General features: G+C 40.0%; 1 protein-coding gene across 4 annotated transcripts in view; it reads left to right on the top strand.

Moving 5' to 3' along the window:
- The window catches only part of pcdh15a (protocadherin-related 15a), a 245,217-nt gene that overhangs the window by 54,847 nt on the left and 163,658 nt on the right, over positions 1–26,712 (top strand). For 3 of the 4 annotated variants that reach the window (XM_037124785.1, XM_037124789.1, XM_037124787.1), the window contains one exon: positions 24,126–24,244. In XM_037124785.1, the coding sequence (XP_036980680.1) occupies positions 24,154–24,244 (91 nt within the window). In that variant the 5' untranslated portion in view covers positions 24,126–24,153. Of the gene's footprint in view, positions 1–834; positions 968–24,125; positions 24,245–26,712 lie in introns of those variants that run through there. The other variant, XM_037124786.1, reaches the window with a different exon arrangement.

The following is a 26,712-nucleotide window of genomic DNA, read 5'->3' as shown; positions in this document are numbered from 1 at the left end:
GAGTTTTATTCAACCGTTCTGAATTTTATTCATTCATCCCAGCAGTTTGGACTCTGCTTTACCCTGCAGCTGTGTTTTTTCTGGACTCTTGCTTCTCATCTTTTGTTGATTTGCTCCGTCTTGTGCGTCCATGAGAGAGTGAATTACTGTTCTTAATTATATTCTGTTCATATCCACATTTAAAAAGCAGACATGAAAGTAACTTTCCCTAGTAACTCATTACTTTTGATATACAGTAATTGGTAAAGTAATTCAATTACTTTACTAATTACTGTATATAAGAAGTAAAAGAATAAAAGAAGTACAGAAGTAGTATTTTCAGTAGCTTGCCCAACACTGATGTTAGGTAAGTCACAATCAGAATCACAATCAAAAAAAAAAAAAAAATCCTTTGTCAGTGTGTGTGTGCGTGTCACAGCAGCCAATGGACAGTTCAGCATAACACTAAACATTGTACAAAATAGACACTGTCATAAATAGGTAAGAAGGAGAGCTAGAGCAGAAATAGATCGTATATTCAAAATATGTACAAAGATAAAAAAAAAAAAAATGTGTAACTTTCAACCATGTAGCGTTGCCCGCGTGTACGTATGTCTGAGTTGGTCAGGTGCATATCGAGCAGATATGAGGTGGGGGGGAGGGGCAGTGGAGCTTTAGCCCGGCTCACCTTTACTGACCGTTGTAATGAGATTACCTGCTTCGCACGTCATGTCCACAGCGAGAGAGAGAGGGAGGAACGGAGGGAGAGAGGGGAGGGAGAGAGGGAGGGAGATGAACGGGGCTGCTCGGTGCAGTTTGCTCGCATTAGACCCAGGACCCAGCCTCCGGTGAAGTGTTGCCGTGTCGGGGCAGCAGAGTGCTGATGCGCCCGTGTGTGGTGGCTGTAGTTGCCCCGTCAGCCGACATTCGTGGCTCCCTCTCCCGTCCGAAAGGGATTTTTGCGAAGTACTTCTGGAGCCGAAACATGGTAAGACCGTTCTGTTTGATTTCTGGGCGACTGTCGTTGTATTTTAAAGAGCACATGGGCGTCACGTTACGCACAGTTGCGGTGGCCCAATTAACGCTCCTCTCACTGCGTAATTTGTCTCGTTTTGAGCGCGGGGTGCAGGAAGCTCGTCTGGGGCGCCTCGCGCTGCCAATATTTGCACCGTATCATGTCGATTCCCCGCCGTGAAATGAGTAAATCCATTGGCAAGGCGCAGTCGTTCACCTCAACTCTGCCCTGATCAGCGCCGCTAATCTCTGGAGGGTGAAGTTTTCAAACAGTGACTGAGCGCATCAGCGTCCACTTTGGATTATCCAAGGCTGATATTCCATTAATGCATGATAGACTGTATAATGAAGTCATTGGTGTGACAGACCATGCAGAGGCTGACTGTGGATGTTTGTTTTTTCCCCCTAGTATTTAATGACCTTTAATATCAGGGTTTTTTTTTTTTGTTTTTTTTTAAACCTCGATGAGTGTGCCAATTCACCAGCTGCATTTCTTTTCTTGTCACACTTGTGACATCAGTAATGAGCCTCTTTTTTTTTCTTTTGCAATGAAGAACACGATTGGCATGCAATAACCCTCAGCGCAGCAGGAGGTGTTGCGTGCCACTTTAAAACTTCATTCACTCTCTCGCAGCCTTTTCACAGTCTCACGCAGAAAAGGTAAAACAATTATTTTGATCCTGAAGTGACAGGAAAAGAAAACAAGAGCAGGTCTCCTGGTGGTTTAAGGCTACACCACCAATTAACCCGAGCAGCTTGCAGAGTTCTGTTGGTAATGTTGAGGACCCTGCTGGTGTCTGAGATGAATTGGAGATAAATTGGAGGCATGTGGTTATTTATTTTGAATGCTAGAAATAGCAATAATAATAAGAGTCGGCAATTTAATGCTTTTTTTTGGTATTTATTAGCCTCAGCCTTGACCAGTTTTTTGGGTGGGTTTGAGGTCACAGAATACACACTTGAATAGCAGATTTGCCACAAAGAGCAGCAGGGTCCCGGGGAGTCATCATGGACAAAGCAGTCTAACTCTGCATGACTGTTTTTATTGAGACCTCATGCTCTCATCGACAAAACATCTTACTAAAATGAACTGTGATTCTAAAGGCTTGTAAGACTGTTGCTCCACAGCCAATAATATGTTATGAATGTTCAATTGTGGCTGGCGCTGAAGCTAAATATGTGCTGATACGCTATATGGGGTGTAATTAATAACACTGATGACAACTGCGTCTTGTTTAGGTGTGCCAGGTGTAACATGAAAGAGACATATTACGTCCATTTTCAGGCTCATAATTTAAATGTGGGTACTACTAGAATAGGTTTACATGCTCTAATGCTCAAAAAACACATCAGCTTTCTCATACTGTCCAGTGCTGCAGCAGTGTAGCCCCCCTCTGTATGAAATGCTGTGTCTTAACTCATGTCTCTTAACAGTTCCCACCAGCCTCCTCTGATTGGTCATCTCACCCATTACCGTTAATAACATCAGAGCAGCCATGGTAGATCAGATCACATGTGCAAAACTAGCCGTGAGGTATAAATTATGCAAATTCCACTCTGATGTCATGTGATGTCACAAAGTCACAGAGTGAGGCGTTTCAGGAGCAGTGTTTTTAACTTTAAACATCTTTCCATGCAAAAGAACCTGCATAACACACTGAAAGAAAAGAAAAGGAAAAATCCAGAGTAGCACAGTGGGTCTCCTTTAAAGCTAACCTCGGCAGGTTGCATGCATGTTGTTTGTTCTATTCATTACACACATGTAGACCTGAAAAACACACATGCACACATAGGATACTCAGTGGAGAGATATCAGAGTGTCAGGCCTGCCACATAGTCATGACCTTGCTCAAGGAACACCTCTGCTATTTGAGCTGGCGCCTGTGAAGCTACCAGCCCAGACTCCGTGACATGGCCTGAGGTGCACTTGAACTGGCCATGCTCTGGATCTCAGGCCAGTTCTCCGCGGACTGAGCTCCTGTCACCTGGTTCTAGCGGCTTCACCTACTGTGACACATGAATGGAATGGGCCCTGTTAATGTTATAAGTTGCACCCGTGTGTTTCTTACTTTGTCAAGTCAAAATGTTTGCTGTGAGGAGGAGGTGTCACTATGTCCAGGGCCAGACTCTGCTTAAAGGTAAATTAGCTTTTACTGTAATATAACTCTGATTGGCCATTTTAGCTTAAATGTAGAAAAAAAAACATTCAAAGTGATTACTTGCCTGAAAATGGTGGAGCTGATGCTGTTAGGTTTGTAGTTTAATCCACAGGTAGTTATAATGAGGCAGTTTAGATGCTTAACAGACTTCTTAATTAACAGGCAATGCTACAGCGATAGTGAGTGATCAGATATCTGGCCCTGCCTGTTGGACAATCAGCTTAAGATAGCCCTTTGTAACATGTCAACTTAGTTTGTGTGTAAGTGCACGTATGCATCATTGTTTCACCATACACCCTGGCATTTAGTACATCTGTCAAAAGATGGAGGATGGGGGGGGGGGGTGTAATGAGGTCTGGCAGTCTGCCAATAGAAACACTCTGTTAACATTACTTAGGAAGTGGCTGATTGATAACGTTAGCTGTTGTCTAGCGGCATAAAAATCTGTTGTTTTACCTTGAAATATGGTCCACAGATTTGTACTTTGCATTGTCTTTTTTGGAGGACAATGGCTGCCATGTTACTGTGGTTTATCAGAGGAATTGCATGGTAAAGAACGTCTGTGCTTCAGCTTTTGCTGGTTGCTGCTTGATGGATATGAGGTCCTCACCTCTGTAATGAGCCTCAGGACTAGTTAAAAGCGTATACCATTTTTATTGCCATGATTGAAGATGAGAAGCTCAGGGTGGTCTGTTCTTTAAGTATTAATAGGTTGAACTAAAGAGGTTATAACATACTTTAGCAACTCAAGTGAACCAGAGGTGATCAATTAGGCAGTGGTGAATTATCCTTACAAGTAATGGAGCGTCTTGTTCATACCAAAGTAAGAAGAGGAAAGCCCTCAGGGTGTGGCTCCTACAGGTGGAAGTCAAAATGAGACTCATAACTCTGCTGGATGGTCAGCCTCCCCTGGATGTAGCAGGTTATTTCAGACAGAGCAGCTTGGAGAACTGAGAGGCACCTCACTCTCAAATCGCTGCTTGCATTCATTCAGTCTTACATGCACTCGCACAAGGCTGACGAGTGTGTGTGTGTGTGTGTGTGTGTTTGTGATAAAGCAGTAATTAACACAGGCTGCAACACTCCCATGACTGACTAATGATCTAATCTCTCTTTTGCATCAGCGCTTCGCACAAAACCCATTCTGCTGCTGGATCAAATACGACTGCACTAATTTTGCAGCCCTTGAGCAATGGAGGCAGAAAAGGATCTTGGGAATTTGAAAAAATGCTCTAATTTTAGGGTTTTAGTATCATCGTTTACTAAAATGTGTTGTAAAAGCCACTCATAGTTCAAGGTTAAGGCTGACAATATTCTTTATTTTGGTCGCTGTTGAGAGCACAACAGTGTTAGTCTGCCTCTGTAGCCTATCTGTGGCAATTTACACCAAACACATTAGTTCCAACTGAAGATATATAAGATAGATACTTAATATATTTTAGATTAATGCACGTAGGGCAATTTTTGACATTACTCAAAAAGAAAAATGTTTTGTATTTGGAGTATTTAGAGTAGTAACAGCAGTGGAGGATTGACTCTATAAAGAGTGTTTTTGGACAGTGGGGCTTTATGACAGAGGAATAAATTAAAGTTGATCAGGCTTTGGATACACAGACAAAACAAAACAGTAGGGAAGATAACGAATATTGCCTTGCCTGATCCTTTTAAATCAAACAGTATGAGTTTTGTTGTGTTTTCTCACAAAGCTTTTATGTTTTTAAAGACAAGTTCACCTCAGGTTGTTTAAACATGCATTAATGAATTGAATTGTTTTTGCACTTAGGGGCATTGTTACAGGTTATAACCACAGCACTTACATATCATAAAGCTAAAGTTGTTGTGGTGACTGTGTTACTTGTACATCCAGCTGACACATGTACAGAAGCAACACAGACCAGAACATTGAGAGTGAACCAAAACTGTAAAGTTGCACGCCAAACCCATCCATTGATCCAGATCAATATATCGATGATATATTAATGATCAATTATATTATCCAGTGTTATCGATGCAAGGTGAAAATCAATCCAAATCATGGTTTTTTTTTTTTCTTTTAAGATTCACCTTTACTTTGAAACTACCCTGGCACCAGTGTCACCTTGTACATCCAACAAACCTCCTTTTTAAACTCTCAAACGCGTAATGGCAAGCAACCAAGAACAAGACAATAAGGATATTGACTTCTATCTCAGGAAATAAATCAACTGTGTGGAAACGCAGTTCTTTGGGCTTTGGAGAAAAGACAGGTGAACAGGCAAACAGAGCTTCTCACACAGCGGTTGGCTTGCTGTCACTACGGCAATATAAGCTGCTTGTTTCAACAATGTTAGCCTGAAAGAAAATGCATGCAGACTGAAATTCAACACTGCTCTCCTTTTGGGAGATGCTGTGACTTCAACCAACCAGTGAGTAAGACTGTTTTGTGTTCTTGACAGTTAAAATTGAGCTGTATTTCAAACTCTTTTTAGCTGTGTTTGTCTGTTGTTAAGACATGTGTAGTGAGTGGAGTCAGTTTCAAGTACATTTTACTCTACTCTACTCAATAATCACATTGTTGCTGCAAAGAGTTGATGTATTGTAGTATGATATCTTGCTGGAGCTGGTGATTTACACCCCTAGTGATGATAAAGTGTGAGTTTTTCTGAATGAGTAATCCTTTTTCGCTTAGTTCTTTGATCTGTTTTTTTAATGTAGAGTTATTTTTTAGAACAGTTTGAGTTTGACCACATATTGTCTAGAATCCAGAACACTGCAATTTGGCCAAAAGACTTAGATCAAGTCAGTTAATATTAGGTGAATGGTTACAGGTTAGCACCAAAGAGCACAAGCTTGGATTTTGTATTTCATGTACTTCTCAATTCTTTTTTTTCTGTTCTCAAGTTTCACAGACTGGAAGAAAGAGGATGAGTTACAAAAATGGGATTTCATCAGAGTTTAAAGAATATTTTTCCCCACAGTACATTAGTATCATGACTTACTTATCATTCAGCAAATATCACTTTACTCATATGCACAATGGACACCTCAGGGTAACCATTTCAATATTATTTGATAAGAGACTCGTGGGTAGTGATGCCTGAAATGATTTGGGCCCAAGTGCATAGTGGGAGAAAGAGGAAACGGGAGCAGTTGAGAATCGCTCCTTCTACTCTCTCACTGTCCTCCTGGTATTTCAATTTCCAGTGATGTTCTTTCACAGATTCAGAAGATGCTGTGGGTTGCAAGCCCGTTCTATGATTTACCACCTTCTCCCTCCCTGTTTCTGTGTGGGGAAGGGCAGGTACCGCACAGCGAGAACACTATTATCAGATCAGCAGCTCAGCATCAGATATCAGAGGTAGTAAACTCCATTTCATCTCCACCACCTGTAGTGGAATGAAATGTGCGAATGGGAGCCATTAGTACTAAACCAGTGTAATAGGCCGCAATGAGTATGGATATGAGTCAAGACACAGGTGTGTTGCAGGAGATTGACAGATGATCTAATTTGTGCAGTAGGGAAATGGGGTCTGTATAGTTTGAGGACATCTATTTTACAAAAGTCACCGATTTCTTCTGTGGTAAATCTTTTCTTTCTGCCCTATAGTCTCAATATTGACTGCCCTTTTATCTCTCTTGCATATTCATAACTTTTGCCAGTTCAAGCTTTTTAAATGTAGGAGCTACTGCTTGTCTTTGACATTTATGATAGTAAATAAATCGTTGGGTTTCATGATTGTTGTTTGGCAGAAGCATCAATGTTATTGTTATTTATTATCAATTTGAAGTCCTTTTGGACTATGATGACTTGTTTTTCTTTTTCATTTGACATTTGAAAAAGCAATTAATTGATTAATCGTGTAAAACATCTGCACACTTGTCAATAATGAATATAGCTGTTTGTTGCAGCCTCAGTCCTCATTACTGTCAACTGTTCAAGATCAAGTAGAGATGGTGGTAAGGCCTTAAAAGAATATCATAATATTTTTAGGCTGTATTGCGATATACATTTTTGACCAAAAAGGCCTTACTTCAAAATCAATACTGCAACAATATTTTATGGATGACACTTGGTATTTTCACAAAATATAATCACATTGTGATTTCTGGCAAATAATCATCAGTAATGGGGATATAAGGACTTTGTGGGTAAGGGCAAGCATCAGAACAAGTAGAACAGTCTGGTGAGTTAAGAAAATAACATCACCTCTGTAATTTAGCCTTTAAAAAAAATGCAAGGACAGCACTTATACCATATCACAATTTGCCAATTAGTACCAACGTTCTGGGTGGTATTGTCTTATGCGTGCACCGCTCTGCGATATTGTAGATTCCTTCTAAAATGAACTCTCATTGTCGTTTGAAATAGCATTTGTGGGTAGTGTTGTCTGCATACTTGACAATTGAATTCTTTCTGGGTGTGCAGTCATGGGTGTATGGTGGGCTCTGGTGTTGAGGGTTTAAGGAGGGGAGGGTTGACTTCCACATCAAACTGTCTGGGGTCTGCTAATTAGTAAGAGCAGTTCCAGTTCCAGAGGTTAGTACTCAAGAGTGTTGGCAGGGATCATCTCGTGGTTCACTTGATCCAAACCCAACATTTCCTTTTCTGATGTTGATAAGCTTATTTTTGAATATGCTATTTGTATTCCTAATGCATGCTGTCAGTTCTTTCCTTGTTGTTGTCATTTGAAATTCCAGAGTGTGAGCTTAAACAAAGAAAAAAAGCTTGGTGCTGCCATATGCTATAACTGCACATATGGATTTGTTCTCTTCAAAAAAAAAAAGTCACTTTTAATACACTTCTAGGAGGTAGAGGTATCGCACAGAGGTCATGCAGTGAAGTCAATGAAGAGTGGGGTTTCATAGTCTTTCTTAATTAACTGCAATTAATATATGACACATTGTAACTAGCTAGTCGGCATCTGTTTGGAGCTTTTTCCTCCTTTGAAAGGCGTTTAGTGGAAATGCCAGTGAGATGCTGGGGGCTTTTTGCTAAAGTGGAAGAAGAAAATGAAATAATACATCTGTCTTCTTGGCCTTTGAACGACTATTACTTTTAGTAAGTAATTTGTGAAGAGAAGTTTTTTGAAAAAGTAAATGTAATGTATGTGTAATATAACGTAAAGAATGTGTCATTGGCGTTTCAGTCCATGCTGAGCCAAAGCAATAAAACCCCTGTATGAAATTTGAAATCAGGGCATTTGCATTATTTATTTGTTTATTGTGACTTTAGTCAGACTGGTTGTGTTCCAGCTGTGAGCTGTTTACTAGAGGGTGGTTGGCATTACATCTGTGGTGGCTGTCAGCACAGCAGAAATTCCCTTGAGCCACCCTTTAAACCCTGTGGTGTTCTGCCACGAAGACCACCGTGTGTGCTGAACTGTATGAAAGTTTTACTTATCTTTATGGTATGGTACAATATAAGACATCACATTCTTGATTAATCCCATGGGGAACACAATTGCTTATTTTTCTCCTTCATCGCATAATTCTATTGATTTTGTTATTACATATTTTGCTTAAGACAAATACATGCTATATGGAAAAGTATGCATTGTTGTCAGTCTTATTTAACATTGAAGTTAGAAAGTTAGTTAGTCAAAGAAACACTCTGACATTGTTAATGTATACACTGGACATTTGTGGACCAGTATATAAAGTTGTTCTTGAGCCCTGCAGATATAAAGTGCCTAGTTTTATGATGACCCACTGAAAGATGCGATAACAGTGCTCTGCAAATTGTACATGTTCACTGTGCCAAATAAGAAAACTACTTTGTCAACCATTCATGTTATGCGCACGTATTAAAGGCTCATCCTGTCAGCCTGTCAGATCAGCAGGAATACTTCACTCTGTAGCCTTTAACTGCCCATAATGATGACATGCTGATATAATCATGCATCGCTAATGTAGTCTACTCTGTCTGTATCTTGAGTAGATAGAACTGAGGTCAGAGTTGTCCTTCAAATTTAAGCATCCAGGTAGGGCCTTACTGTGCTTCTACTGTATTTTTAAAGAATCCCTGTGACATGTATTTTCCTGAATGTCTCTTTCAGGACTGTGTTGGTCTATAAAAAACCCATCTCAGTACAAATGTGTGCACTCCGTCTTTTATACAAACCATTACAGAATCCTTTGAAGCACTTGAAGCAGTCACTCAGAGGTGAGTGGATAACACTATGCGCTGGCTGACATTCCAGTTAAGCTGGCTTTTAAAAGGAGAGATGTAGGTTTTAATTGACATATCTTGGTTGAGACCATCCTGCTTATGAATGCATTTACAAATGTCAAATGCAGCTGTTACAAATGCATCGACATAATGCAGCTGTTACATAAAGATGTTTGGTAGAGAGATATATTTATTTTATCATAGAGGTCTATATTGCAAGTAAGCATCAGTTGGCAATTCATACTAAAGTCTTGTCTCACCAGGTGTTTGCAACACAGACTGGATACCGAGGACATTTTGCAGTTGAAACATAGTCATTTACACTGATATACTACACATACTAATATCTGGAAATTCATTGGCCTGGCTAATTTATGGGTTGTACAAATGTTAGGGTAGGGTAGGGTTTTAATCTTATTTAAACAATATTGCTCATCTACATAGATAAATGCACAAAAAATAGACCACATGCTTCATAATTCTAAACATTCTCTTCGGACTTTAGTTTTCTATGGATTAGTCATTCCATTATGCGTTGCGGCCCAGAGACAAACCCTGTGACAATCACAGCCAAGCTGCGATTAGCAGGCGTAAAAGTCACCCACTGAGGTGAAAGATTTAGAAAAAGTCAAAACTGTCGTCTGGAATCAGCTGCGTGCGTTTAAGACCATGTGGCTAAGTGGTTTCCATTGTGCAGAGCAGTGTGCCTTGTGACATGGATAGGGCATTGTTGATGCTAAGCAGACAGCTCAGAGTGGTCGTGGCACCCACATGGCCTGAGCTCAGTGAGGGTTTAGAGATTTAAAATGTGGTCATGAGATGACTAAGGCAGAGGGATTAGAACCTCTGAGATCTGTGCCTCACTCGCGCCGCATTAGCGAAAATGAGAGGTTTAGTGGACCACCAGGCTCTGTTGACATTAGATGCAGCTGAATACATTACCTATTTTATTGCATTGCATGTAGGTTTACTTTTCAGCTTCCCATTATTGGTGATTCAACACCAATTTAGAAACAGTTTTCAATTTTAATTTTATTTTGTTTTTGTTTTATGCCGTCTGTTTAACTAATTCAACAAAACAAAAATATACATTTCTCAGCTTTTCTCCACGGCTTATCTTCCATGTCATACTGACATTTTCCTTGTCTGCTGCTTTTTGTCCCGCAGCCGTCCATTTTCTCTAAAAGTGGATAACACAGTGGCATAAAAGCCAAGTGCCCATTACAGCTTATCATATGTTATCCTGCTTTACTTTATGACATCTAATGGCCTGTATCAAAATGTGCATGACTGTTACCCCTTTCTGACCATAGCTTTAACTGCCCCTTTATTTGTTGAAGACAGTAGTGCTCCAACTGGCTTGATCTTTACACACAACTGAGGTCAACCAACCAATGCTATTGCCACAGCATGGCCAATTGGGGCAGTGTTTCCTCTTAAAAAAACAAATTTGCGGTATCGGTTGGCAGATTTCTAGCAGGTGTTGATAACCTGCACTGCTGTAAATCCTACAGCCGGGGAGTTTTAAAACCAAGTAACAGCTGATCACAGCAGTCAGTCCATCACTTCGTCCGTGGATATTAAGATGAGCAACTGGACAGCCGCTGAGATCCAGGTGATGCTAGTGTCTCCTCGGTCTCTGTAACTGTTTGGTTGTGTCAGCTTGTTGTTGTAACAGCAAGCTAGGAACGTTAGCTACTTTCAAATTAAAAGCCCCCCCCTAAGAACCCAGAACTCCAATGGAATGCAATGTAAAGCTCTTATTTTGAGGACAAATTTGTTGTCACTGTTCACTGCCCAACTTCGAGCTTCACGTCACGTCACATGTTTATGCCTACCCCAGAGGCGGCTTTTGGAAAAGGAGGAATATTACGCCTCCGTTTTAGAAAGACAAGGCGGCACATTGCCGCCTTTAACTTGGAGCAAATGTGCCGCCTTTTCTATCTAAGAAGGGCTAAAGTTGCACATGATGACTTTGCAATTAGCAACACTGCATTTACTTGCAGTGCCTAGGATGTCGAAGCAAATGTGCGCAGTTGCGGATTAGCTCACCACAGTAGTTTCTGACTGACAGAAACATTGGCTGGCAGGGAAAGGAAGAATCCTGCCTCAAATTTGACTGTTTTGGGTTCGCCTGACTGAGCTGGTTTGATAAGAAAAAAGAGACAGGACATGGAGACGTTATGTTAGTGCTCTTGCCCTACGGAGGGAACATGTCACTTCATTGTGCTACCTTGTGAATCACAATGTTAGGATGGTCAGGGATTAGTTGAAGGCATCATCCATCGGCCCATCCCTAACTTTGGTTATTATAATCAAGCTTTTTAAACATGCTTCAATGTAGAAGTAACTTCAAAGCAACCTAATTACTCAAATTATAAGGTGACTGAAAAGGGACAATGATATTTTCAGCTCGGCAACCACTTAAGCCATGCTATTGTTTAGCCATACCTTTAATTTGGCTCTTAGCCTCTAACTGAATCTCTGTCCTGTCATTGTCAATCCTACCCTGCTGTGTGCGTCCTATTTGCTAAAGGTTTCCACTGGCAAAGCAGCAGAAGCCTTCCATTGTGAAGAAGCAATAGGAAGTAATGTATTTTTTCACCTAGCTTTGTGAGCAATGCTATCGGTAAATTAAAATGCTCTAAACAACATTGTATGGGCATATCTGTTGCCTGTTTGTCAGCCGGTCAGTGTTAAATATTGCAGGGAGGAGTAGAAGAAGATAAAACACCCAGGCACAATGGTTAGATGATTTGTCCATGAGGCCAATCATTATGCAGAACTGTCGGATAGATTCTTTGATAGTGTTCATCATCATCACATCTTATTAAGTGTGTCATCATTGCCATTAATCTAGGATATCTGCTTATAATGCCTGCAGATAAGCAAAACTCTCTCCAAACACTGGAGCCCTCATTTCCTCTTTCCTCTTCTACCAAGAACAAGTATATTTTTGTCTGGAAAAGTATGTTGCATAAACAGGTGCACAGGGTTTATCATGTTCAAACCATCCCAGCCCATCACAATAATCATGAGAGCACTTGAGGCCTACATTAAATCTTTCATTTGCAGCCAGCAGCACTGCAAAAGCACATAATGGTGTTTATACATTTTCCCATCAGGATCAGTCTTTCCAGCAGGAAATACCCAGGCTACATATCCCAACCTCTTTGTCTGTGTTTAGCACCAGTCAGCTCAGCACACTTCCCCACGGGGAATATGATAAAATACATCTTGGAGCAGAGGTGGGCTGTAAAAAAACAAAAAGTTATGTAATTAGGGAAACCGAATGAACACTAACTGCATAATAGCTTTTCATTTGTGTGTCAAGTGCACATTGAGATCACAGCCACCCCCGTGCATACAATGAGCACTCAGTTAAGAATCACTCATGTCATAATAGCAGTTACATCATCCTACAGAAGGAAGCACCTGCAGTGTTTGTGATTAAAGACAAACAAGTAAATTACATTTTAGAGAAATCAAATGGGGGTTCACCACAGCCCATTACCAAAACCCACGGTGCAAATACTATTGATATTGATGTGGTGTTTCCTGATTATTTCTGGTACTTAAGAATATATTCTTGCGCAAATGGTCGTGTTGTATGATACTGCATTATCACTCAGCTAGAACATGAACTGTAATGCAGCCTTTAACACCAGGATAATATACTATTTGTAGAATCAGGATATTTTGTGTGTTGCACAGGTTGTCTACACAACCAATTAAGCTTGACTGGATTTGATACTTCCAGTTTGCATTTATAGCAAGTGCTCTGGATTCATAGGTCAACCGTCTAACTAGTCTCATATGGTTGTTTTGATCGCAATGCAATTATCTGGTCTCGGCTTTCTCGCAATGCTGCTGCTGCTGCAAGCGTTTTCATTTCACAGCACAAATGTCTGTTGTATCAACTCTTCACTGATTTGGCTCCACGCCGCTGTTTTGACTGATTTATTAAGACAAACTTACTTTTAATGACGGACTAAGGATGTTTGAGGAGCACAGGTGAGAAAATTAAAATGGCACTGGGCTCATGCATGGGGCATCAACGCACAGGAAGTCATGACATATATATAAAGGGAAAAGACGGAACTTCACTGCATTTTATCTACTATAGTGGCATTCAAGAGGGCACTTCTGCAGCATTTATTTCAGCATAGAGGTGAAGTTGATTTTGCCAAAATACATAATTGATTTAGGTTTGACCTTTTTTTGTTCTAAAAGATGAACCATTTAAAATGCACTTGTTCATAGGAAGTAAAACTGAAATTTGGCCTTTACTGTTAAATAGGTGTGTATCGTGGCATGGAAAATGGAAAATCTAATGAGGTAGAAAAGCCATTTTTCATTTCACTGTGACATTAGGAGCAAATTAAAAAGCTGTTTTCCTAAATGAGTGCTCGGTGCTGGATCCCCTGGTTCAAACATCACTGACTAGCTGGATTAACAAACATAAGCATGATTTGTGCAGTCTACTGATGTCAGGTCCAGTTCAAACAATTAATTCTCACAGGCAACTAAGGTTTCCTGGTGCAGCTGAAACTGTGGGGGAGTGTGAAGGGAGTGTCTGGCCCAGCGGTGCAGAGCATGAGTTACAGCGTCCTCTCAAATGTCTCCTTGTCTCACTGATCAAATACCTTACAGTAGTCGCTTAATGAATTGTCTTGCTATCTATGAACTGGTGTATGTGCTGTGTAGATAAACAGAGAGGAGGACAGAGATAACGCTTTAGCACCAGCTGCTTGCCTGGATGTTTAGCCTGATCTCATTTTGTTTGTTATTTGAATGCTATCTCTAGCTGGGTGTGAGCCATGTCCAGGCCAGTCTCTTAGCCGCGGCTAATCACCCCTGTCATTAGAGCCTCTACCACTGATTACATCTCACAGTAGGTAATGAATAACTCTGCAGTGGTCCAATGAACAACACTGACTGAAAAGTTACTTTCATTTTATTTTGTTTTCTGGCTTTTGTGCACGTGCATGCACACATGTGTCCACGTGTGACTTTGCTCAAATTTTCATGTTACATGTGACCTTCCCCAATTTTGAGTTACAAGCTAGAGTTAAGTTGGGGTTACATTTCTATGACAGGTATATTACATGCTTGATTTTGAGGTGGCTTTCATGATGAAATCAACTTAATTGTGATGTAATTAAGGATGAGGAACTAAACCCTAGTAATAAAAAAGGCCCCTTGACAGACAGAGAGTTTTAAGAAGCATATAAAAGACTTAAGTTGGACTTATAATGTGTTTTTGCTACAAAAAGTTCTGGAATCCTGTTTAAGTCATTCAAGTTACACTACCAAACCTATGTTTATGCAAATATGTGCATTGTCAAAATTTTAACAACTTCACAGGAGATGTCTTCGACTACACTGAGTTCATTCTCAGTGTATGTGCGCTGGGTGCTTCATGTTTCCACACCGCACTTGAGTATGCTGAATGTTGGACTGGGATTGGCTCCAATGTGATGTCATGAATCATGCTCGTAGGCCTGCCCCCTACGTCAGATTTTTAATGAGCACAGAGAACAGTTAGCAATGAATGTTAGAACAGCCTTCTGGTGTCAACCTCTGCACTTACATCTTTATACGCAGTGACGCTCAATCAACTGTAGAAAAAAGAAGAAAAACGTGGCATGACTGGAGGGGGTCTTTAAATACTGCGGTGGTGAGAAGCTCCAAGAGTAGCAGAACTGTTATCCGTACTTTTTAACGTTTTAATGTAGTTTATTATCGGGTTGGTACAGCCTCTACTCTGCTGAACAATGCACGTTACTCTAATTGCAATAAAAGCTTTGCGAGCAATATAACAATACTTTCAATGAGCATTAAAATGTGGCCATGTGGGTGCCAGCGATATTTCAATCTGCTCTGTCTGCAGTCTCCCTCCAGCAGCGGTACCTGTAAGCAGTTATTCACATCAGCAGAGGGAGGAGGAGTAAAACTGGCTGATGTCTGTGTTCTTAATTCTTTCTGAACTTCACTCAGTATTTTGATGTCAGGAATATCATTTATCTTACTGACATTTAAGGTTTGTTTTGAGGGAGATACTAAGTTTATATTGAGCTTGCTGTTATAAACCTTACTGTTGCTGCTTTTGAAACAATGAGCATATTATTACTTTCAATTCTATTTCTTTTCTGAATGTATTATTATTTAGAGTAATACAGTTTCAGTGAAGTTAGTCATATCGATAAAATCTTAGCAACACCCATCCCTAGAAGTGCTCACTAGGTGGGGTGGGTTTTTTTCCATTAAGCACAGGGTTGGTGGTTTGATCCCCGGCTCTGCCTATCCCCATGTTGCAATGTCCTTGGGCAGAACACTGGTCAGAGCATAGTTGATCGGTGCATCTCTAGTGAATAGGAGGTAAATTGTAAAGCACTCTATAAAAGCAGCTGTTTACGGAGGCCCTAATCATCACTAGGGGTGGGTAATGTCAAGGACTTAACAATACGATATGCATCATGATGCATTGTGATACAATGCGTATTGCGATATATTGCAATATTCCGCTTAGTTAAGTGAACATGTAAAAACAGAGCTATATTCTATTGATAATTCAGCAGACAAATGGAGTTAAAGCAATGTAATTCAAACTTGCCTTTTCAATTTATGTATATTTGGCAAATTGGTGTGGGGCTAGTAGAGGATTGAGCTGAAAGGAAAATGAAAATGAAGTGCATATGTATGAGGACATCATAGTGCATATTAAATATTTCCATAAACAAAATGAATAGAACAAATAGTCAGTATGATGGAAATAAACCGTAAACACACTGTAGTTCAACTCAAATGTTATTTGCATGTGTCCACTATACTTTGATATATGAACCCTTAGTAAAAATGTGGACACAATGGCAGGCCTACTTTGACTTCAGATTTTTTGTTCAGGAGCAGAATTTGATCAAAATTCAGAATTTGACTGCTTGGGGAAAGGGCACTTCTCTATGCCGTGATAATGTCCCCTGTAGTAGAAAAAACTCTCTCCGAAGACGCTAGTCCCCAGGATACACAGGTATCTCAACATGTGACAAGAGAGGACACTCTCTGCCTCTGACCTCGGGTTCCGAGGTCAGAGGCAACAGGTCGAGGGGTGGGGCGATGGCGTCATCGTTTTGGAAAGTATGCAGATTCGCCGTCCACATGAAAACGGGAGGGCTGCATTTTTGGATTTCTCCACCCTGAGACCTGGTTTCAAAAAAGTGCGTTTTCAGGCGCTGTGTTTTCAGGATCCGTGTGGACGGTCGGCCAAAACGATGCAATATGTGTGCGTTTTCACAAAAGAGCGTTTTCATGTGGACAGCCCCCGATGCGATATCTACAGGAACAGAGGTTGTTGTTCAGAACCTGTTTAAAACACTTCAACAATATCGATTTTTGGAGCTAGAATTATATCACCAAAATAAATATTGCAATATATTGCCATATCAATTTTTTTGCACAGCTCTAATCATAACACTGTAAAATGTTGCTCAGTGCTGGATTTCACCTTAATGCCAAGTGAAAGATTTTTTTTACATGATGGGAGTCATGTGTTGATCAGAAAAGTCACATTGTATATTATTACAGATATGTATATTTTACAGAAAATATAGCACTGTGTGTTTGAGAATCAAACTCCCCCTAAGATGTCTGAAATTATGCATAACATCTCTTCTCTAGTGCTCTGCCAACTCAGTCTGGACAGCTGAGTTTGAATATGTGGTGCAGCTGTGTGGCTGTGGATAGATAAAATGCTATTTTGTGTTTGCTGTTTTCCTGAGCTGTCTGTATTTACTTAATGAATGCATTTGTTAATGGAAGAAGTATGTGAGAAGTGGGACATCGGTAGCCACTGGGAGATGTTAATCCTCCGGGGAACGCCAGGTGTGTTGACAAGCTTGGTGATAAGGGACATGCTGTTACATAAAATGTGGCTGAACATGATGACGTTAATTTTCAGGACATGTTGTTACATAAAATGTGACTGAACATGATGACGTTAATTTTCAAATTGCCAAGTTAGCAGGACCATTACAGGGCTAACTTGGACACATTCACTCATACAATGGGATGTTTTTTTTCCCCACTTAACCTGAGCTGCAGGTGTTTCTTTGACTGTTTGAAGGCATCAAAAATGAAAAACATACAAGCTACACACAGAAAGAATCAGTCTTCTCACTGTGAGCAGCTGCTGCCAATCAAATGGTTTTAATCTCGTGAAATAATTCACAAAGCAGTCAGTCTCTTACCTGCTCTGGCCCCAATCTGTTATTAATTTAACATCCTTTTTCTGTTCCAATCCATTATCCACCCTTCTGTTGCTTTTTTGGGGGTCAGGCTCTAAAGCATTTTTAATTGATCAGTATTGGCTGTATAAAGCACCAGCCAATCCATTTAACTTATTGTTCTCTGTTGCTGTAAAAAAGTGTCGCTTGTGGCTGTTTTAAATATGAATATCACAGGACAGTCTGCTGCTATTATTATTGTAACTGGGATGTAACAAGGTTGTAAACACAGTGATTAAACAAATACTCATTGTGTTGCGGTTTGTGTGAGCACTCTAGCATTATGGGTAAAATAGCATCAGCTGATACTTAATTTACAAACCCATGTGCTGCTGGCATCTCGCAGGTTTTATGACTCAGATCTTTGCATAATTTATGGAGCACTGTTTTTCATCTGGTCGCTTGATCAACCAGATGACATGACTCCATACTGTAAATGAGGATGGGGAGGAACCGCTTAAGATCTGATACAGTGCTTTTGTTACACTGATGAGTCTGCAATTTTCATTAGCTGCACAATGGGGGGGGGGCTGGGAGGAGATTCATTGCCACGTCAAATCTATAGAGGTTGCACATGCGGGACTTTGTTGCTGAATGCCCATGATTCCAAGAAATTCTGTGTCAAGAGCCACTTTACGCAGCCATTGTCCAAACTATTCCACAAAGGGCCAACGTGCCTGCAGGTTTTCTTGTCAACCAAGCAGCAGCACACCAGACCTGACTTATTTAATCAACTGATCTCAGTCTTCAGAAAGTTGATTGGTCAAACTGTGTGCTCTTGACTGGTTGGAACAAAAACCTGCAGCCACACGGCTCTTTGTTGAATAGTTTTGACATGCCTGTACTATAACAATGGCTCTCAATTTTCAAAGTCCAGAACTGTGAATGTAAAAAGCAAGAAAAACAATGTAATGTGTCTAATATGCCCTTTACAGTGTCCAGTTATTGTATTGAATTGTTTGAAAGGCAGGTATTTATATTATTAAATCCCATTTATATCAGTGAGGCTAAGCAAAATGAAAGAAACCTCTCTGTCTCATGCAGTATGGTTGACCACACACTCACACAACACACACAGCTGGGTCACAAATCTCTAATACGCCTTTCACACTGGACAAAAAACCCACTAAACCCACAACCATCTGGCTTTTGTCTTTAATGTAATTGGATACAATCAGCATTTACTCTCATTTCAAATGACTGCAGCAGTCACCAGTGTTTATCGGCCTATAACAAGGCTTGTGTCAAGTGTGTTATACACACACAGCATCTGAGTCAATTTACACGGGTCAGGGCTATATGCAAACAGCAGTGGTGTGTGAGTGTGACACCTCGCCGCTGAAGAGACGAGAGAGCGAGAGAACGCCACTGGTATTGGTATATCAACAATATTTTTGACAACACTAACCAACAGATAGTTGCTTGTTTGAGTAACTTTGATTGACAAGTTTGTCCAATCGTTTGGCTTATGCTTATTTCCAGCATCTGATAACACTGGGAAGTAAGTCATTGTGATCTGTGGTGAAGGCCTTTCAAAATGGTACAAAGGTACAGGGGGCTGAGAAGTAGTTGACTGATCTATCATCTACAAAAGACAAAGGGGTCATCTAAGTCTAAAATAAAGATTTCGATTTGTGATTAAAAATTAGGAGGATAGGCAACAGTGTTGGCCAGAAACCAGTGTTGACGTTAGTCAGCCAAAATAAGTTGGCATATCTGCTGTCAGCTAAAATCAATTATAATTCCCTAAAAAACTGCCTCAATAAGTTACTAAAGATATATTTACACATCTGAAGAGTTTGGGCTCACGTAATGAGTAAAAATGGGACATAGTTATTTACTTTGCGTACAATTTTGAGGATTTTTCCAACATTTACCATATCATGGTGCATAGCTATCAGTAAATAGACTATGACTATGACTATGTGGAGGAAATCATTATCACTGTATTAACATCCTTGTCTGCCACATAGTCCACTGCTAGTATTTGTCTGTAGACAGCAGTGAAAAATGTAACAGTCAAAATAAGAGATTGTTCAAGTGGCACATCAGTTGGATTATGTCAGTGAATCTCAGCTTTGTTCCTTCTAGTCCATTTTATTCTGCTCCAGTGCTTGACTGTGCGACAGTTACATATTTAACAGACACTGGTTTCAGGCAGACCCGCTCAAAAACGCTCCGCTGTCAGCTATCGAAGCGAAGCACAATCCACACCTACACTTAACAGCTGGAAAACAACAGTAAGGTGTCATTAATTCACTGCTTCAGCGGGAAACCAGCTGTTTTGTAGAACTGAATGGACGTATTTTGATGGAAGACAAGACAAAACAACTCATGAGGACAAAGCAGCACTACACAGTTTCATACAGGCTCAGCATGAAAGGAACATTTTGCTCTGATTAAGTGGTGGTCCAGCCTGTGAATGTAGACTTTATAGTCGATTAGCATTGACCTTAGAAAATGTTAAGTAATTGTTGTATTTTTCAGCCCAAACTGGGTTTGAATTAATAATTTTGGTTGGTAAGATTTCAAGAAATTAGTGATGAGACAAGGTTCAATGGCACAAACATGATAATTATCACTTTATTTACCCCCCATGGGGAGTCTTTTCACCTCAGAGACCACTGCAAGCTTTCCTTTGGCTCCAAACACTAAATTATAACAAAGAAGATACTTTGTAAAATTTGTCAACTTTAACAAAACTTGCATGAAAAACAATTTCACTCCTGGTTGGTATATTGGTGCGATTGTGAAGAGATTTTTTTCATTCTTGTTGAGTCTGCTGCAGGGAATAAATGACCTGTATTAAGTAGTTTACTAAGTATTGATTTGTGTATTTATTTGTGCCACCAAGCATCCAGTGATTTTCCAATCTGTCTGTTGATCGTGAAATTAATCAAAACATCAGTCTGAATATTTGAAGTATGGTATTTACTCATTTCCAGGAGCTGCTAGGAGCAGTAAATTCTGAATAAAGTAATGGTCCTGCTGCTGGGGACATGTTTGGCCTTGAAGAGTTCATAAAATGTGGTGATTTCTGTTATGGAGACAATTCTGACAGTCTGTCAACACCAAAGCGCATGAACAGGAAGAGGTGGAAAAAGAACTCGATGCTGGACGAGGGGCAATCGAAGGAACACAGACAGAGGAAGAAAGAGAGAGACGAGCAGTTTTTTTTTTCTTTCTTTCTTTCAGGGAGCGCAAAGCACCTGCACTTAGGGGATAAAGAAGTGCATCTTCACTCTTGGTGTAATCCATAGCTGTGATTGCTTCACTCACTTCTCCCCACCCTAACTTCAACACTGTTTGCTCTTTCTCGACCACCCCCCGGCCATCATCATTATCAACGTTTAATAATTTCACCAAAGAAATAAGATGGCAGAGATATTATACACAGAAAAGAGCAGCAGAAAAAAAAAAAAAAATGGAAGGAGTTGTGGTTCGATTGCGGTTACGTTATATGCATTAAGGTAGAGCAGAGTGTAATTGAACCCTCAGAGTTTCATCAAAGCATTATGTTGTTACTGAAAATAGAGATGAATGAGACTCCTGGACCACAATGAGAGGACCGGAGGAGTATGAGAGATTTTTCCTCAAGCGCTCGGTCTCTCGGTCAGCAATCTCTCTGGTTCCCCCTGTTCATTAAGTTTGAAGGCTCATCGTTGTTAGCCGTTATGTAAATGAGATGCGGCGTTCCCATGTCAACCAAGGGGAGATTTGAAGGGAAGCTATAGAGAGAAATAACTTCCCTCTTCAGGGTGGCTGGTTGTGCAGGTCTGAGTTTTCTCATGTGAAAGGGATCAAAGCAATCTTACTCAGCCCTCTTAAGAAAGATAGATGTACGAATGTGGGAAATCAAATCTGCTTCAAAAGGGAACACCACTGGGAGCTGGAGAGATGAGACGGTGGTGCGAGAATAGGAAACCAGTGTGAAATCACTATTGTTGTTGCACTGTAAGAGAAGAGAACACAGCTGTCTCCTGCTGTCCAGAGAGTGTTTGTGCAACATGTCTGTTGTTTAGGTTCAGTGGTGTAAAATGTGTCTGGATGTGTGTCTGCAAAGAAAGCAAATGGGTAAATACATACTGTACAATGTGTGTGATAGAGATACTGAGAGGAAAAAGAGGGGGGAAATCACCCTTACAAATGAAGAAATGCTTATAGTATGACTCAGAGATATTGTCAGACATGCTTTGATATGATAGTGTTGAAGCTTGTGAGTCCCCTCTGGTCCCTTAAGCATATGCAATGAAAGCTGATTTCACAGCTTATCGCCTGCTCTGAGAGTAAGCCTTGTGAGGAAGGTGTGACATCAAATAGCTGAGACAGATAGAAGCTAAAAAACCTTTTCTGTTCCGAATACTGACATGTTACCTTCCTCCAGCTCAGAGTGGAGGCTGTGTGCTGTGGATTTGTGTGTGCGATGCTCAGCAAGGATCAACACACAATCTGCATGATTTCCACCCAAGCTTGAATAGGCATATTTACTGAAAATCCTTTGGTTCAGGCACCAGCATAATGTATAGAGCTCATAAACTGTCTGTTCTTTTGTGCTGGTGACTGGTGATTTGATGAAGCACGGTCATGACGAGGATGTTTTGTGTAACGGTTGTGCCAAATAAATCTCACTTAAAATCATTTTCTGATGTGTAGAGTTGGGTAGGTATCCAGTTTTCCAGTCTGGTGTATGAGCTCCAACCAGTTTGATTTTGTGCCTACCAACTGAGCTGGCATTTTCAGGTGTAGGTCAAGCGGTGAGCTGTATTTGAAAATAAAAGCCCTTTAGTATGTCAGCAGACAGAAACCCTTCATTTCTTAAAAAAGGCTTTTAAAGATGTCATCGTTGTCATCTTTTCTCCAGTTTAACTCAGGTAAAGTCTTATTCTGTGCATCATTTTGATGTAAAACTTTTGAAAAACAAAAGTAATGCTCAATTGTTGTTGTGAGACATAAAAACACCATGCATTGCAGTTGACCTGATGGACTGTAGTGCTGCTCCATGCTCATTCATGAGCTCTCATTGTTCCTCTGAGGGGCAACTGAACAACATCAAGTAGTGAAATCCAGTATACTTGTCCAGTACTAAGGCTTTTATTAAATCAACTACTTGTGTGAATAAACTATTCACCCACTGTAGACTTAAATAAGACAACAACAGATCTGTTTTAAGTTCAGTTTTAAGATTGATTGTGGTAGAAATGGATGAATGTCTTATGAGGTGGAGGTAAAAAAAAAAAAAGTATCCAAACTTTCAGATGAGCTTCTGAAACATCATATGTAGCAATATCATTTTTCTGAATACATGAAAACATTTTCAGTCATCCTTCTACTTAATTTAAAGCAGCAACAGAAAGCTTTCATTTGTTGTAGATTCTGGCACCCCCTGTGGACAGATGTGGTAGGAGCACTGCTGCCTTGTGTCTAAAGATTTTGATCTGATAGCACACGCATTTGCTTTGGAGGCAATGGAAAGAAAGAAGTTTGGTATTCTTTATTTTTTTTAACAATTTGTATTTATTTATTTATTTTTTACCTTTTCTTAAACTGTTGTTTGCAGGATGTTTGGCGTAGGTAATGGGGTAATGTATTTGTTGTAATGTAAGAGCATTAACTGTAATACCACCATACCACCTGACTACAGAGCCAGCTCCTCAAGTCATCTTAAGCATTTGCAATAAGAATAGTTCTAATTTTATGATTCATCCAATCTGGATAAATTGTAATCCAACCTGGTGACATGCATTAAGAGTAAGTATAGAAAGGGCCAGTGTTCTCTTTAATGGTCTTGTTTGCATATGAAGGTCATATAGTGCTATCAGTGTTAAACTGAGACTGTTTTGTAACCAGTTAAAAGAACAGGACAATGATAGTTTCACTATATTGCTCTTGTTTAAGTACTTGTTAGCGGATGCAAGTTGGTGCTGATTAATTTGACAGCTAGATATCTGAAGCCAAAACCTGCCATGTGGGTAACAAGATTGACAGGACTGATTAGGAAAGGGTTGCCCAGAATTCACTGAGTGCATCACTCAAAACTGGTTATGCTCTCATTGGTGACACGCCAGTGATTCAGGCATTGTTGGTTAGAGAAAGGGAAAACTGAGTGCTGCTTGCTCTGAACCCTTCAAAGAAAAGAAAGGGAAGGGAAGGTTTTACTTTAATAAAATTCACAAGCCAAGCTCTTCAGCAGTTCAAATTAAATAATGGCTTTGATTCCATTTAAATCATCCGCATATATGGCCAGTCAATCTATGACTGCATAATAGTAAATTCATTTTGTTTTGGAGTAATCCAAGAGAAACTACATCCACTCAGATTCATTTGGATAATCCTGTGGATTATTTTATTTACTATATGCAAAATTGGATTGGGAGATGAATGTGTTCTTCAGATATACACCTGATTATAAAGCTGTAGGTAGATGTGTGTATGTGTGTGTGTGTGTGTGTATTTTGGTCACAGCTGTGCATGCTTGTGTGCTGGATGACTCACTATGACTTGAATGAAAAATCCTCTCTCACGTTCTTTTTTTTGTGTGTCCAGGTGGGCAGGCAATAAGGCTTGACAGAAGATGCGACGGGGGTGGTGGCTCGTCAGATGGATGGGGACAGGAATGGCAATCCTCTCTTTGCTAACCCACAGCTGGGGCCAGGACACAGAAGGTAAGAGCAGCCAGCCTTGAGGTGAACCCCCACAGGCCTCCCCTCCTTCACTTAACTGTGGCAGCAGTGCCAAAAGGGAACTAGTAATGTGGAAAAGAGGAGGTGGGATGTTTCTTTGCACTGTCAGAAGACCAGCATGTTGGAAAAGCCTTTGTACAACAGTGTAACACTTTTAAATGATGTTCCAAACGGCAGTGTGAACTGCTTGAATAGTTTTACATACCCTTGCTAAATGGACTGAAAGTCAAACTCACTTTAGAATATTTGAAAAGGATTTTCTAGCTCAGAGGTCTTTATTTGCAAAACATAGTTATACGTTTAGAATCGATTCCCACAACTTATTTCATAGTGTTTGCCTGTAAAGAGTCAATCAATCTGTTGTAACAAATAATCCAATGTTGTTTTGTATTGCTAAGAAAGATTGTTTTTCAGTCTCAGTTCATAGAAATTATAGATTCAATTTAAGTCAGTACATAGTTGTCAAACTTTTTATGAGTTCACAAAAAGTTTGATTTCATCAAATGGAGGGGGACTGTAGAGACGTTATTCCCAGGTGAACACTCAACATTGCGCACTATGTTTCATCTTAAACAACGTTTCTCTTACTATCCTCCCTTTGAAATCTACATCTTACACAGTTAAGTGATCCTTGTAATTTCATGTTCAAGTTCCCTCATTACAGAGGGAATCTGCAAATTTATAGTCTCAATTTACTGACTTTGTAACAGATGTCAGTTAAAAGTGAATGTCAGCCGAATGAGATGGGCAGGTTTTTTAAGATGCACATAGTTCAGATCAATTTTAGGATCCCAAAGCTGTTTCCTTATTAATCTCTAGTATAATCTCTTTTTACTGTAATTCAAATTAAGATTTTAATTTGAGACGTTTGCCTCTTGGGTTTGAATGATATCTTGTTTCATGACTGACTGCTCCTCTGAAGGTTAGTGCCTTGTGGATTACTTTTTCAGATGAAAAAGGTTCTGACCGTGTTGGTAGATAAACGTTATTGCTTGGAGGGAGGAAACCACTGACCCTAAACTTAACAGCTGTGGACATCAAGTATAGCCCTGTGGTGTATGGGCTTGTGGGTAATTTTTTTTAAGACCTAGTCTATTGTTCATACACAGTGGCATTATTCATCTTAAGAGTCTATTTGTCATATAGTGTAGGTTGACAATCAGGACAATGAGCTTTTTCATTAGGTTCACTGATCTTGGAATAAGATTTAACTTTGCTATCTCTGAAAGTAATGTTGGTTTGATTTTATGTAAGCTTAAATGAGGACAAATTCTTGCAATGTATGAAATTGGAGAATTTTGACATGTAATGGTGAGATATTGTCTTTTGGGGTTTCTTTCATCAGTACATCCAAGAGCAGCACCTCACTTATGTATTTATGAGTACAGAACATGAGAGGATTTAAATATAAACACACAATATTCCCTTTAATTTGTAAGAAAGACATTGTTTCTTTGTATGAACATTGTACTTTAAAGGTTTGCAATGTTCGGTTGTATCTGACTAATCATAGCACACATTACATACAGCACATTTCAAGAGACTGATATGTAGCTATGAGGAATATGTTGCCTCTATTCTTCTTCCTCACTGTTTAATCCAAACCCAAGAAATTATGTTTATATGCTTCTAATTTGCTTGGCCATTATGCTCTAAAGGGAAATGTAATTGCTGCCTGTATTATCTTCCTTGGCAACCTTTGTTGTGTAGGAACGGTTACATATCTATTCGGCATACTTTGTTTGGATGAGGACTGTGTGGTTCAAAAGCGCAGGGTTTTGTAAACCACGGACTAGGGGGGCTCCCATGCTCAGTTCAGTGTGTAGATTTGTGCAACAAATGCACTTTAGTTTAAAGTCAACTTTTCAATATTAAGGCAACACAATGAGCTTTCCCAGACATTAAGCTTAAAAGGCTGTGGGCGCCTAAGTAAGACCAAAACAAATCTGAAAGTCTACTTCTGTGAGCGGATACTGTTAAAAGAGCAAATGAAATCTGTAAGTTGTTCAGCTATGCAACTCGGTGAATATGTAAATTAACATTTCCTCATTGTTTTTATCGACGGCATAATCAGGGCAGCTTTGCATTCATTTCAAAACATGTTTTGTTTTGTTTTTTTCACATTTAAGTCATGTTTTAGCACACAAGTGTGACGATTGTAGTGGTTAATAGACTGACCCAAAAGCTGACGCCAAGCAGGGAGCAGATGTATTGAACACAAGAGGAATCGCTGGCAGGTAGAGGTGGTGAGCTCAGATGCAGACAGTTGGTTCCACAGATGGTGCAGTGGGAGACTTGCGGTTACACAGATAGCTGGCTCAGAGGTTGGTCAGGGTTGTGCAGGGTGGCAGAGGTTGGGTTGGGTCAGGGAGAGGAGAGAAGATGGACTAAGGCACTGGTGAGTGATTTTTAAGAATGCTTTTAAACATTTTTACCTTAGAGACACTGAG

Source organism: Acanthopagrus latus, chromosome 15, assembly GCF_904848185.1.
Source record: "Acanthopagrus latus isolate v.2019 chromosome 15, fAcaLat1.1, whole genome shotgun sequence".
NCBI classification, from domain to species: domain Eukaryota; kingdom Metazoa; phylum Chordata; class Actinopteri; order Spariformes; family Sparidae; genus Acanthopagrus; species Acanthopagrus latus.
This window is presented reverse-complemented; position numbering and strand designations above follow the sequence as displayed.